General features: G+C 41.5%; 2 protein-coding genes and 1 long non-coding RNA gene across 5 annotated transcripts in view; 2 read left to right on the top strand and 1 right to left on the bottom strand.

Annotated features, from left to right (window-relative positions):
- LOC147485428 (F-box protein At1g30790-like) overlaps positions 1 to 15,266 on the top strand; it is an 81,549-nt gene that overhangs the window by 25,471 nt on the left and 40,812 nt on the right. The gene's annotated exons all lie outside the window — the stretch shown is intronic.
- Positions 1,159 to 1,807, top strand: LOC147485432 (uncharacterized). The gene is made up of 2 exons (XM_086573518.1): positions 1,159 to 1,252; positions 1,326 to 1,807. The coding sequence occupies exons 1-2, from the start codon at positions 1,159 to 1,161 to the stop codon at positions 1,805 to 1,807; spliced, it is 576 nt and encodes a 191-aa protein (XP_086429644.1).
- LOC147485431 (uncharacterized) lies at positions 4,583 to 8,749 on the bottom strand. 2 transcript variants are annotated; one of them, XR_015202350.1, is made up of 5 exons: positions 8,570 to 8,749; positions 8,364 to 8,452; positions 5,656 to 5,729; positions 5,271 to 5,578; positions 4,583 to 5,163 (listed from the first exon to the last, which is right to left on the bottom strand). It is a non-coding gene; the product is annotated as an uncharacterized LOC147485431 (long non-coding RNA). The 2 variants fall into 2 exon arrangements; XR_015202351.1 differs by having other exon boundaries at positions 5,276 to 5,578.

The raw sequence follows: 15,266 nt of genomic DNA, 5'->3' as shown, positions 1-15,266 counted from the left end.
CGACTACGTCACGAGCAAAGAGTGATGCAAGTAGCTCGCAGCAAAAACGTAAGAGAGATTCGATTGAGCCAGCAGATCCTCTTGTTAAGAGTATTGGGGAGCTTGTGGAGATGGTGAAGACTGAAACCATGGGAGACAAGAAGCTTGTGGATGAAGGTGATGCGCAGGTGCAAGAGTTATATGTTTTGGGTTTGCTAGATGATTCTCTTTATCTTAACTCCTTGGAAGCTAAGCTCTTTCCCTCCACGCTTCTCATAACAAGAAACTTCTGAATCTTCAAGAAAATAGGCTTAAGATCCAATTCCTGAAGAATATTACTTCTAGGATGACATAATCTTTGCAGCGTTAATTATTTGGATGACTATCGTATTTACATTTTGTTGACTTGGATTATTGTCATATTATGGTTATTATGACTCAACATTTATGAGTATTTTTGTTGACTTGATTGCTTATGGTTGCTATAAACTTGTTACTTTGAGGTTAATATTTAATTTGATTTATTTATTTATTATTATTATTTTAATTCAGGAAAAATGACACAAACGACAATGGTTATTAGTGTATTTAATCATAATATTCACATGGCTTTTCGACAAAGCGTAAAGTTTATAAAAGGAGAAGATATCGTATCCAGCTTTCGGGAAAATGTATGTACAAGAGCTTCTACATGGAACTTCCACACATATGTTTAACATGCTAAGGTTGAAGAAGCCTGCCTTCATCATGCTATGTGATCACTTTCGGCAAAGGGAGTGGCTTCATGATAGTAAACATATTGATGTAGAGAAAAAAATAGCTATGTTTTTAATGACTATTGGTCACAATAAGCGAAATTGATCAATAGTGGATCGATTTCAACATTCAACACAAACCATTAGTAAGTGTTTTCATGAAGTGCTAGTGGCAATGCTCCATTTCTCAAAGGAGATGATAATTGATCCGCCGTTTGATGGGGTTATTCATAAAGGTGGATCTCGTTACTAACGCCGTCTTAAAAGAGGACCATTTAAATGAGCAATTGGAGCTTTGGATGGTACATTAGTAGATGCACACATTCTACTTGATAAGCAAATTCCCTTTCGAGGAAGAGGAGGTAAGGATTGTTTCCAAAATGTTCTTGGTGTGTGTGATTTTGATATGAAATTTACTTATGTGATGGCTGGATGGGAAGGGATTGCACATGATGCTCGTGTATTAAATGAGACATTAAGGTGGCCTGAAAAAAACGGATTTCCATTGCCTCCTGAAGGTACGTATCAAAACAACCTCACTGATCAAATATATATTTTTGATTTACATATTTATGTGTCTCATTATTGTAGGTATGTATTACTTGTGTGATGCTGCATACACACATACTAGGGGCTTTATGTGTTCTTATAGGAATGCTAGGTATTGGTTGGCAGATTTTAATCGCGGTGATCGTCCTAAAAACAAAGAAGAGAAATTTAATCAAGCACATTCTTCGCTAAGAAATGTAATTGAGAGAACATTTGGTGTCTTGAAAGCAAGATTCAAGATATTGAAGAAGATGGCTCCATATAGTTTTCACACACAAGTTCAAATTGTTGTAGCATGCATGGCAATACACAATTTTCTCCGTTGCGTGGCCATTGATGATGATGATCGATTGTTCAAGCGATATGAAAAAGAAAATGTGACTATTCCAGTGAGGTCTTCAATTAACTCTGACATACCAGAAGCACCACCAAGTATAAATCACACATTTGGACTTGAGGCACATGAGTACATGATCAACTTGCGTGATCAAATTGCAGAACAATTGTTTAATGGACATATATGATCAAGTTTACAAGAGCCGAACTTTGGAGTTACTTGTAATGTCATTTAACTTGGTATGCAAATTTTATAGATGACACTATGGTTATTGAACTATTATTTATGTTTATATTTTTAGTATTTTTTTTTATCTCATATTACTATATGAGTCTTTTAGGCATCAAAATATTGAATAAACAAAGGAAATTCTGTCAAATCCATTTTTAACTCTTTGGTTTTACAAGTAATCAAGTTAGTGTTCAAAATAGATTGCAAGGGTAAAAATGTCTAAATGATTTATATTCAGCATTCATTCGAGGTCATTCTCGACAAAAACAAACATGTTTTTCTGAGTTCAAAGATTCAAACATTCAAAGATTCGAAGGTGGGTCATTCAAAGATTCGAGAATCAGAATTGAGGCTCAAAAAACAAACGACCCCTTAATGTCTTTCCAATAGCACTTCATGATTATCATAATAAACGGTATGTCTATTGTGGATTGTTTAATGCATGGTCTATATAAATTTATTTCTACTTCCATTAAATTGATTTCTTATATGATCGTCATTAACTTCAACAAGAGAGTACATATGTTATTAAAATATGGATAAAATTGTAATGTCACCACTTATAAGCGCTTGAAAAAACAAACACTCCTGCCACTTATAAGTACTTATAAGTAGCAAAAAACAAACAAGTTTTAGGACCTACTTATAATTAGCAACCACTTATAAGTAGGAAAAACAAACACCCCCTAAGTATTCTCAAGTCAAAGCACAGTTAGATTTGTAAGAACACAAATCAGCTGATCCTACAGTAAATATACTTAAAAGGAGCACGAATAAATTTCTTCTGATGAAAATCAATCACTAGTTCCAGACAAACAAACAAATATAATCAAATATATTACATATTACACACTATAATTATTGTAAGAAATGAAAAACACTCTGCAGCTTGAGGATATGAAGAGTTCTATTTCTGATCACCTTTCATCCTGGTGAAAACAAGTATATGTTGAACTAGTCTCAGTTTTGGTAACCTGCAACAAAACCTGTTGTTCAATATTTAACATAGTGCACTTGGTTCTAAGCATAAAGAAGTTCAGGAAGAAGCATTAAGAAAGATAATTAAATACGATCAAGCAAATTCAGAACGATCAGTTATGATGGATTATGGCGTGAATACGGAAGAATTTGTTGGAAATGTGAAGGAATTTGTGTCCTCATGGGTTTGAACCCATGACCTTTTGTATCTACTACACTCTAATGTGGGGGGCTTTAGTCCCACATTGGTTACTAAACTTAAGACTCTTAAGTTTATATTGGTTGTGTCCTTATGGAGGGATAGTGTAGAGAGATATAAGGAGATGCTCGCGCGCACACAAGGCCTCCTTGGTTTGGGGGCTCTCGGGAGGTGGGAGCTCCAGAAAACCTTAGTGCGCGTGTGTGGGGGGTGCAAATCCACCCAATTGGGCTTCGCGTGGGTGCGAGTACTGGACTTGTTTTTGCGGAATCTTTTGGTCTTCTTTCCAAAACTAATTCACACGCAAAACTGGAGTCAAATCTATAAAACCAAACTCTCTTGTTTATCAAAGAGGCTGAACACAGCTTATTGTTCTTCAAATCAAAAACCCGTCTGAGTATGCCTTTGAGTTTTCTCGAAAGCGTGTCATTGGTGGGTGACACGCTCATCCATTGTTGTATCCTCGGGAGGCGGCGCTTGAGGTTTGGCAAAGAACCATACGGCGCCGTTTTTCGTCTTAAGGAAATTGTGCCGAGCACAATCCTCAGTGATAAGTTTTACTTGCTTTCTTATTACTGTTTTTTGATACTAGTTAATACAGAATTTGATACTCTTTCCTTAACAAATGGTTTATAAAATATTTACATCGTTAAGAATTATTTTGAACTTTAGGTATCATTCAGCGGTAGCTTTAATGGTGCTAGCATGCAGTAAGTTTGTACTTTGGTTAGCTGTTCACTGCTGAGGTTCATCCCCTGCCCCCTCTCCCGAAAAAGAGAAAAAAGAAAAATTAATGAATAATAATAGTATTACGAATGATAATAACAACAACAACAATAATAATAATAATAGTAAAGGCGGATAATACGAGCATATTTGTTTTCTAACAAAATTATTTTCTTAAACTCCTAAATCGCTAGCGCTACTCTACCCTTAACCATCCATGTACGAGCTCAAACCTAGGACCTGTGGCCACTCACCACTCAACATATTGAAGTTTCACTTAGAACTGCAATAATAAGACACTAACCTCGGTAGCAAGAGAAAGTCCACTTGGTGGCAATGTTTTGAAAACCGAACCGGTGATCGAACCGATTTTTTGTTAAAATGGTTCAACCAGGTTCAACCATGATTCGACTCGGTCGGACCGATTGATGTTTATTTAGCAAATTTTTTAATAATTACAATAATAAAATGAATAAATACATGTTTTAATTCAATATTAATTGGTATTATATATCAAAATAAATTTATTATACAAGAAATACATAGTAGTATGTTGGTTTGGAGTTTGGATTATCTTGTTTAGGTGTTAGGTTCAACTCTCCACATTATCAATTTTTCAAAAAAAAAAAAAAAAAAAATTATATAAGGGTGATCCGGTTTAGAGCTGAACCGGTTCAACCGGTTCGCCGGTTCAACCACGGTTTAAGCTTAGACCGAGGGTCCAACCATAAACTCAAGTTTTAACTGAACCGAACCGAAAATTTACCGGTTCCGGTCGGACCCCGGTTCAACCACCGGTCCGGTCCGGTTTTCTAAACACTGCTTGGTGGTACAGAAACAAGAGATGTCCAAAGTACAGGGTCTGCTATGGGATTCCCTGTAGTGTAGTTCGCGAGGATAGGTGCCGAGAGGAAAGGGGTTAATGGACAGGATGTCCTTTGAAAAGGTAACCAATTCATATTTAATGCTACTCCGAGTCTCTCACTCCCACCAATAGCATCACCTGATTTTTGGATCGGCTTACAGTTGCCCATCTCATCATTGCTCTTGTTTTCATTATTGAAAGTGTTTTCGTCTTGCTCCTTTAAGACATTCTCCTTCAAACTCTGGTAGGCAGGAGAACGTGACAATATGCTCATGGCAGATACTGTAGACCCTCCTCCATGGGAAAGACCTAGAGAAGGCATTTTATATGGCTCGGTTGGTAGGAGACCACCTTCCAATGCTTTAAGCTCACTCCCAATATCTTCTGAACCAGTACATTTTGATTCATCAAAGGATTTAGTTAGAGAATCTGATCGGCGTGTCTTGTTGGGGCCCCACCACTTGAAGTAACTAGTCAGATCAATTTTCCTCTCAATGCAAAAGCCTCCTGCATATTCACAGTCTGTTGTTGTACCCTCACCGGCCTGCACTTGCAAAATCAAAATCAAGATCATCATGTGCTTATCGGCAAAAAGCTAATTGAACTCTCCAATTGTAAACAAATACAGGGAGTCCTTAGTTGTTGACCTACCATACCGTATGCTACTTAAATAATCCGGCATGCCGATTTGACCAAAAGATGTCTCCCAGCGACTATTTTGAGATGGTTTGGAACAATGCGTAGCATTTATATAACGCCAGAAGAAACTCAACGGGACCTTCTCAGACAATCAGCATAGGCTGGTTTTGCTAAACTCATATCCTCATAAAAGTTTCCGATAAAAATACATGACGATGTATGTTCTCCTTAGGGACAGCTAAACAGACAAGTTCATAGAAGGTCATACCTAGAAAGTCCACGATACTTGGAGATACCCTCTGGAAAATCCACTACTCTTTCTGCATTTGTAACTGTGCATTGTAAGAAACAACAAAAAAACTGATTGAATATAATTAACTGTAGAGAAAATTTCCACCTTCTCAGAGAAGCAAGATAGTCCTCTCTCGAAATATTCTGCATTTCTTCAAGATCCCTTGAATAATCACTAACCTGATAGAATAATGATGAAAGATAAAATGATTATGTTAGAATTGAATTATTACAACCTTAGTTCTCTATTTATACACCGTATATGATTAGGCAACTAAACAGGGTTTGTTGTAACTGTGGTAAGTGGCATTCTAGTGAGTGGCATTACGGTGAAATTTGGTATTGTTGTTGACTTCCTTGAGAAGATTTGTTGTCTTGTGATTATCTCCAATACCCCTTTCAAGCCGAAGGGAGTATGTTGAACCGAAAGCTTGGATAGAAGAAATTCAAATCTTTGTCCGACAAACCCCTTTGTAAATATATCGACTATTTGATCCTTGGTGGATAAATATTGAATAGTGATTGCTTTCTTGAGAACTAGCTCCCTAACATAATGGTAATCAATTTCCACGTTTTGTGCGGCGTGAAATACCGGATTGATTTCCTCTTCCACCATTATAAGTTCCTCTTCGAGTTTAATGAGCTTCCAAAGATAGAAAGCTTGATGCAACCCGATCGTAATGTCTTTGTAGTTTTGTTGAACTCCTCAACCGATAGTTCTTCACTTAATGCAAGATTATGTAATTCCTCAATAGACACAGGGATCATGTCCGGACCTTTCGCTGCGTATAGAAGTACGTGAAGCGCATACTCCTTTGGTAAACCTTTTTAAAGGTGTGGAAGATTAAATCTCCTTCATCGGTTATAGCTCGAGAAGCGGCTAAGGCATCGGTAATTCTCTTTATTTTATAAAGATATTCACCATAGTAGAACCATCCTTCTTGATGTCTTGCAACCCGACTTTTTAAGCTGAAGTACATGAGACCTAGAAAGTGTAGAAAATCTTGTTTCCAGAGCTTGATCCATAATGCTCTTGATGTAGGGAAGTCCAATGACATATGGAAGAATTTCTTCACTAAGGGTGGAATTTATCCAAATCATTAGCATTTGGTCCTTCTTTATCCAGGATACATAATACGGATTGATTTGAGTGGTAGGATTTCCAACACTATCTAGAACAAATTTAGAAGGACAAGGATCTGATCCATCTATGAAGCCATTTAAGTCATATGTATTGAAAACTGGATAAAAGCAGAATCTCCACAACAAATAGTTTTCTTGTGTGAGTTTGAGTGGAACCATATGAGAAATATTTGGAAAAGATACTGAGGGGAGTTTTTGAGGTGGCACCGCCATTGGTAACTGAGGGTAAAAACTAGAATAATTGTTGAAAGATGCATTCTGAGCTCCATGAATAGTAGATTGTTGAAGATGAGAACCAGTAGTAGAGATTTGAGGATAAGTCCCATATGCTGTTGACTTCTTTAAACCACCATGAAAACTTGGATTTGAAGAAGATACTCCATTAAACATTAGATTTGGAGAGTGTTGATGACTCGTTCCATGAAAAGTTGAAGTATTCTGAGGATTTACTCCAGAGAAGAATGCCTGTTGACTTGAAACTCCATTCACACCAAAAGTGTGATGTTGATCACGTAGATTCATTTGATTTATTGCTGAAGAATCATTAATAGCTTGATTTCGTTGAATCGGTGAAGAGTTATTAACAAGTAAGGCTGGAAAATTAGCAGCAGCCATTATTGAAGCTGGATTTTGAGCATCAGCTTGTAACCTTGGATCTTGAGTGTTGATTGTTACTGGATCTTGAGCAGCAGTAACCGAATCGTTTATATTGTTCATGTGTGTTGATGGTTGTGAAGTTTGATTAGTTCTTGTCATTGAAATCAAGATTTGAGTGGAATCCTAAAGTTTGGATTGAAGAACACGAAACCCTAAAAAAAATTGAGGATCACTCACAAAAGTGTGATTGGCTCCGATACCATGATAGAATAATGATGAAAGATAAAATGATTATGTTAGAATTGAATTATTACAACCTTAGTTCTCTATTTATACACCGTATATGATTAGGCAACTAAACAGGGTTTGTTGTAACTGTGGTAAGCTGGCATTCTAGTGAGCTGGCATTCTGGTGAGCTGGTATTGCTGTTGACTTCCTTGAGAAGATTTGTTGTCTTGTGATTATCTCCAATATAACCTGCAGTAAAAAAGTATCTAGTACTGATGAGTTCGTATGCAGATAGAACATCAGTTACTAAACATGATCCCTAAAGTACACAACTACAAGCAGGAAAACTTTGTTGCTTCGAAAGTTCTCAACTGAAATAAAAAAGAATATGTCTATTAGTTGATCACCATGTTTTTGGATTTAAAAGTTTGCTTGCTGTGAAAACTTAAGAAATCCTCTCAGAAGCCAATATCAGAGAAACCAAAGGAAGTGCCATCTGTTTTTCAATATATACACGTTTAAAATTATATACAGTCAATAATTTTTCAGTGACATTTGAAGAGCACATCAGTTACAAAAACAAGAATGCAAAAATCATTTAAACTACAGCCAATATGTTTACAGGTTGATCACCACATTCCAGAACAAAACAATATCCAAGTCTACTTGCTGTCAATACTTGAGAGTTCAGAATATATTTGTTGATCTTATTGGGAAGTCAATATTATAGAGAACCAAGTTGAGTGTCATCTATCTTTACTATATTGACACCAAGACCATCTATTTCAGTTGTTTTTAAGGCATTCTGTCACTAGTGCTACATAAACTATCTGCTTTCTTCTCACTGGAAAATTAATGAGAGTCCCAGGTCCCCAGTATTTTAGAGCAGCAAGATCGTATGCTCTAGCTGCAGCATCCTCATCATCATATGCTCCTACAAAATATCACGATCACAGAAAACTGCGATTTAGAAGTAAATTTATTTTACACGAGACTCAAACCAAATATAAAATTGCTCAAATATCAAAGCTCAAGGGAGTATGGAAAATACCCAAGTACACTGGAGAGAGAACCCATCACCAACCATTTTCCATGCAAGCACGAACAGGAGAATTGCGATTTCAGTATTAGATTCAACTTGAATCCAAGAGACAATGAATGGGTGCGTGTATGAAGGATCAAAAGAAACATTAACATATTGTACCTTGTTTTCCTTTCTTATTCTGGTTTTGGTTCCTGTAAAGGAGTGTTGAAGGGAGAGGGAAGAGAGTTGAGATTTTCTGGAGGGACCGAGTTCGCTTATGAGCGAGCTGCCTACGTATCCTCTTTTGGTTTTTCTTTTTTAGGGGAGAGAGGAATCAGGTCCGACGTAGTTCAAATAGGTGGTATTTATAGGCTTGAGGAAATGTCAATCCGGGAGACACGTGTGTCTCTTGCACACGTGTAAGGTGGAGATCGTGAATGAGTGTTGGGCTGGTTATATTATAAGTCGTGTGCTGATTGGGAGTTGGCGCGGTCGCCCCTATTTCCCGGTGGTGGGAAGTACAAGTAAGATTTTGGTAATGATTACTCCTGGTGGTGACCTTATCCGAGGCGTTCTGTCTCTGGCCATGTGTTCGTACCGAGACATCTTTGTTCGTACCACCTACCTGAAAGGAGCTACTCACAGATCGGTCTTGGAGGTCGATGTCTTGGGTTCACCTATGTTGCGCACATGCGTGTTCTCGAGGGAGCTGCTCACAGGTCGGTCTTGGAGGTCGACGTCCTGAGTTCGCTTATACTCCACGCGTGCATGATAACTTTATGAGGATATCACTCCCCTACACAGCCCCCTCTCTCAGTAGAGTGTTTATGCCACGGGAAACGCTCTGCTGAGAGAAAAAATGGAAGAACGTGTGGAGCATGAGCGAGCTGTGGTGGACGATCCGACTGGGACAGCGCAACTTTTGAATCATGTGGCATGATGATTTGGCGGGAAAGGGAGATTGTGACGTAATATGCACGTGACAGAATCGTAGCAGTTGAGGAAGAAACGTGTCGCCACATTATACGAAACTGCTGAAAAGACAGTACCTTGGAACACGTGTGCGGGCTAGAGCATAGGCTGTAATCATAACTTCTTGGTAACTGAACGGGCGGTTTATACAAAATCAAATTTTGGACATCAAAAAGGTATTGCGTGTTTTCTTCTTCCGCAAAAACTCAAGCTAGGGTTCCTCAGGTGAGTGCTTCTGTTGCTGTTACCTTTCCATTTTCAATTTGCTTTCCTCTCTGTCCAGTGCGTTTTGTTAAGTAGGTAGGTCATTGTAAGGTTATAGGGTTTAAGCTTGAGTAATTGATAGAAAAGACTCGTTATAATGTTTGATTCTGATGATACTCGATCGGAGGAGGTTCGGGAGATATCATTGAGTTGCGGAGAGTATGAGAATGAAGAAGCGGTGAGTGTTGGCGTTGAAGTTGAGTTGGGTGAGGAAGATAGGGTAGATGAGGGTAATACCCGATCTAGGTCAGAAGGTGGCGTGGCCAGTACGTCAGGTCGAGGGGAGATGTCGTCATCAAGCGATTTGCCCCTTAGAAGTGTAAACCGTCGTGCTGCAAACTCGTTCCCCGAACTGAGGGTAGCGTATGGGATTAATGTCCCCGACCTGGAGATATACGAACCACGGTTGAGTGAAAATGTTCGTAGTGAGGAGTACAACCCGCCGAATGGTGGAATAATAATCTGTGAGGGCCAGCTGAGAGCGCATATGCAAATACCGTTCTCGAAACTGGTATGTGACTTCTTGGCCCATTGTTGGAAGTCTCCTTGTCAGTTCATTGGTAACACCTAGCGATTGTTTAAGGTGTTTGACTTGTTGAATCGAGTGGGGAATCTGACATAGGGGTATCCGACATAGTTGAGCACTATGTCATAAGGCGATCTGGTAATTTGAACTTTAGCTTGCAAACAATGACGGCGCGTTATAGCTGTGATCGATGGTGTAAGCAACGAGGCTGGACAAAGAGGTACATTTTGCTAGTTGGCAACTTGTCGCGAGCGGGTGTAGATTGCAAACTAGGATTTGTAACATATCCAGTAGGTAGGAATATTTTTTTGTTGTTGCTTTACTTAACGACTGATAGTTGTTCTAACAGGCCCTTGTTTTGCTTTGGTTGTAGAGTTTTCTGTGAAAAAGCGAACTGATCGTAGGGAGATAGAGAGGTTCGCGCGGCTGACTCGTGAAGAAAAACAAGCGAAATTGCCTGAAGTTGCACATTTCTTTGTGGAGAAGGGTGGGCCTGTGATCCGGGAAAAAAGGAAGGCGCAAAAAGATCGAGCTCGAGGTCAGACAAGGCAAGAGGTGATGGAGGCGCGAACGAGTGACTTGGTAACACGAGAAGAGAGGCAACGGGCGCATGGCGGCGCGAGACGACCTGCTAGAGGTGGTGCCTCAGGAGCTGGAGGATCGAACTCCCGCCCTGCTCCTGTGGAGTTGGAAACGGTGGTTTTCAACCCTCGTGCTAGGAGCAGGTCGGAGAAGAGGCCACGCCTCCTCGAGCAAGGCGCTTTGTCCGAGTTCGCGAAAGTGGCGGCACGCTCTTGGAAACTCAGTAGCGGGGGCGGTTCCGATGGTGGCCCGGCTGGGGCTACTGTTTTCGCTGGAGTGGTAGCGACTGGCGGAGCGAGTCATGGACTTGGCCACTTTTAGAGCGGGTCTAGTGTGCGCCTCGGCGGGGAAACCCGATCCATTGCGGCGAAAAGCTCAGCGTAAAGGCGAAAGTGGAAAGGCATTGTAGTTCTTGGCGACGACTGGAGGGGACGGTTTATGTATCTGGATGAGCATGGGGCTGCCTGAACTGTGAAGCGAAGTGATTGTAGCTTCGATCGAGTAAGGTAGCGGGTTACTGTTAGAAACGGATAGCTCACGGATGGCAACCGCAAGGAGTTGGATGAAAGGGCTAGGGGTGATAACCCGAGGCGAATGGAAATTACCTGAATGCTTGATACAGCGTGTTTATCTTCGTTTGATGCTTCACTTATACACACCGTTATTTTGTGGCTATTAATCATGTGTGTTTTTGCGGTTAGTAAGTGGGTTTGAAATTGAAGGAGATTGCCCGATTCAGCGGGAGGCCGGATAAAGCGGTGGTGAAGGCTGTCGATGGTGAAAAATGTCGGGGAGGCCTCGAAGATGGAAAGCGAGGAACCTGGAAGATCTGAAGAAAGCTCATCAAAGCGGCCGAAGTCCGCCAAGATCTTGAAAGACAAAGGCGAAAGATCACGAGACAAAACTTCTGGAGTTGAAGAAAATGTCACGGCAGCGGCCGGTGGAAATTGGTAAATTTGAGCAGTATGCGTTACAACTGCAAAGAAGGTTGCTTTCGGGGCGCTACCAAAGCCTATGATGTTCTGGACGCAGACTTTGTTGAACTGGAGGCGGACTACAACGCTTTGAAGGCAGATCATGCACGCTGTACATCTCACATTGTGGCGGAAAAGCAGTCGCGAGGAGGGATTTAGTGGCGCTCCTGCCGCCCGGAGGTCATCTTGGGAGATTGCGCTACCCTACCTGGCCGATCTTCTTTGCGTCGATATGCTTATGAGTTTAGAGTTGGATGGAGTATCTGTTATGGTGGCTAGGAGGGATGCTGAAATTGATGAATCACTCGTGCCCGGAGAATTAATTGTTGAGCCCAGAGATGGCGAGTTGTAAGTTTGTTATGTTATCTTTGTCGGCTTATAAGGCGTGATACAATAAATTTGGTTTCACAGGGTAACCAGGCGATTCGTCTTTTATTTGTATGTGCTAATCTCTTGTGAGTGATCACGGTACCCCATTCTGTTTTGGGGTACTCATGTGAGGACGAATATTGTTTAGTCGGGTTGGATTTCCTGAGTAGTCTACCGGCAACACGGCTAACTACTATGTTTCGACTTGTTAGGGCCAATTCGTTGCTTGTGTGTATGCCACGCTTTTGTTTGTTCCCTATTATGTGTGAATCGCTTGCTTGACCATAGTTGTGTATGATTATACTGCGTATAACAAAGCATAGCGGGTGCATTGCAGTGACAACTTCCCTGCACGTGACTGGTAAGCTTGCATGAGCGTCTTGTTGTTAAATTGCTTGTAGCTGTGAGGTGTTGCTCGTAACGAGGCCACCAGGTCGCTGGACTCTGGTTTGTGAAGTAGGTCGAATCGTGTTGTGTTTAGTGTAAATTAATTGGCGGTGTTCCCTCAGCGTGCATGACCGTGTAGGAGAGCAGCGGTTCAAGGAACATAATGATGGCGGGCAGATGGCGTTTGGCGTCTCAAGGTAATTATGAGGCGCTTAGGAAAAGACGTTTCCTATTGAATAAAACTGCTCATCGAATACCAAAAAGGTATTTGCTCGTCTTCTTGCCTAAGCTTAAGTCTGTCTTCTCACTTTGCTCTTTTGTTGTGCACTACCTTCGTTGTTGCTCGTTCAGGTATGTTCATTCTCATCTGTGAGTGTTATTTCGTTGAGAAGAGCTTGGGATAAAACTGTAGCTCATGTGACAGTACGTTTGTTTCCTAGGTTTTATCATGGCAAGATGTCGTCCATACACGAGGGGAGAAGAAAGCATGAGGGAAACGTCCCCTCTGATAATAGAGAGGATGGAGTTTGAACCTCACGTGCATGGTGATCGCGGTAAGAGGAAAGCTGCTGCTGTAGAGGTGAAAGATCATAAACGACCTAGGAGAGCTGGACGTCCAGCTGGCGGCATTGTGTTTAGGTCACCGCAGCGGGTAGGCGACAATCGATCGTCGACGCGGATGTAGCGACTGAGGCAAAAGGTCGCCCGATCATTGGTGAGAGTTAAATCCCCGCGATGTGGGGATGTGGGGAGCGAATTCTACTACATGGGGAAGACGGGGAAGAAGCGTATGGTGAAACGCTCAGACTGTAGCTTCCACTCGGCGCCCATAGCGACCAGCGTTCTGAAGGGATCGTCTTTGGATGGTGACAAAGGCGAGGAGGTGAAAGATGAGGACATGGAGACGCTGGCTTTGGGGACGATGGACATGGCGCTTGTTTGGTGAGTTCATGACACACTAGGTGGTTATGTCGGTTTCAAGGCAAAGTGATTCTTTAACCGGTTCGTGCGGTTTCTTGCGGGATATGATAAGTTGAAAGATATTGTACAAAACAAGTGGGATCGATGATAACCCTCCGCGTCGAGCTAGGGTGTATCGCGAAGCTGCGGGGGGGTGACAAGAGAAAGCGGAAGTAATGACTACCAAGTACCCGAGCGTTCACGGTGAGAATGTTGTGTTAGTGGTGGCGTGTGAAGCTAGAAAGGGAATTAGCTATAGTGACTGCTTATGCTAAGAAATGTCGAAAGGTGGCGCCGGCGAAGAAGAAGGCGATATCGAAGCACATGTGTAAACTCGCCGCTCTGGGCGAAGTATGGCGCTTTGAAGCGTATGGCGATGAACAAAGGCGGCGGGGGATCGTGTGATCTTTGAGATCTGCCGACTGCTGCTTCGACCCGGTAGCGGCACGGAATATAAGCATGTCGTAACTAAGATTTGATGATGTGATCTACTTTTGTCTCTGTCAGCCATAAATTGTAAGTGTTGTTTACATTTTCCTCTCTTATATGAGAGTTAATGATAGATTTTGTGTCTTGGGGCTTGCACGAAGCGGTTTTTTTTATTTATTGAACTGGTTTCCACGAAAGTGGCAGTTCGATACTTTGTTAATTTTGTAATGAACACCGATCTAGATTTTCTAGGTAATCCCAGCAGATCGGTGGATGTAGTTGTTGTGATGAGTGGTCATATAGTGTTATTAGTTATGCTCCGCATGCATGTTGCCATTTACTTGTGTGTAACTAGCGTTCTGTTTATGATTCTAGAAATATACGTCCTGCCGTTTAGTCGATCCGGCCTAGAAATATACGTCCTCGATGTGACAAGAATTGGAGAGGCTATGTAGCCTGTAAGCTCCAGAGAGCTGTCTGCTCGCGGAGAGCGTTCTCGTTTAGTCGATCCTAGAAATATAGGTCCTCGACGTGACAAGAATTGGAGAGGCTATGTAGCCTGTAAGCTCCAGAGAACTGTCTGCTCGCGGGGAGCGTTCTCGTTTAGTCGATCCTAGAAATATAGGTCCTCGACGTGACAAGAATTGGAGAGGCTATGTAGCATGTAAGCTCCAGAGAGCATCGCTTTCCTTCGAGAGCGTTCTCGTTTAGTCGATCCTAGAAATATAGGTCCTCGGCGTGACAAGAATTGAGAGGCTATGTAGCACGTAAGCTCGAGAGCGCTTTGCGCTTGAGGGGCGTTCGTTTATGAGGCGTATGGCGTGTTAAAGCGTGTGAGGCGGGGTATCTTGGTCGTGCATCGGATCGCGGTATGTAGGGCGTTTGATGCCGATCAATGGAATAGCTTATACTAGGTAACATAAAAATTTAACCTTAAACTTACAGTGCTTAAAAAAAACAACAGAATCTCCAACAACAAAGGTTTTATTGGTAAAATCTTTTCGTGCGGATAAGTATTCCATGGGCGAGGTAACAATTTCCCTTCTTGAGTTTTTATCCAATGCACGCTCTCGCTTGCCCACAACACGTTCTCGATGATGCGGACCTTCCCAATTAGGGGCTAGCTTGGAGTCGTCTTGCGTCTTTTTAGCACTAGATCGCCCGGTGGGAAAGATCGAGGATGCACTCGTTTATTGTAGGAGTTTTTCAGGGTTTGTTGATAAGATCGACTTCGGATGGTGGCTAAGTCACGCCGTTCTTC

This window comes from Coptis chinensis, chromosome 7 (genome assembly GCF_015680905.1).
Source record: "Coptis chinensis isolate HL-2020 chromosome 7, ASM1568090v1, whole genome shotgun sequence".
NCBI classification, from domain to species: Eukaryota; Viridiplantae; Streptophyta; class Magnoliopsida; order Ranunculales; family Ranunculaceae; genus Coptis; species Coptis chinensis.
Note: the sequence above shows the minus strand (reverse complement) of the source record. Positions and strands in the feature narration are given on the sequence as shown.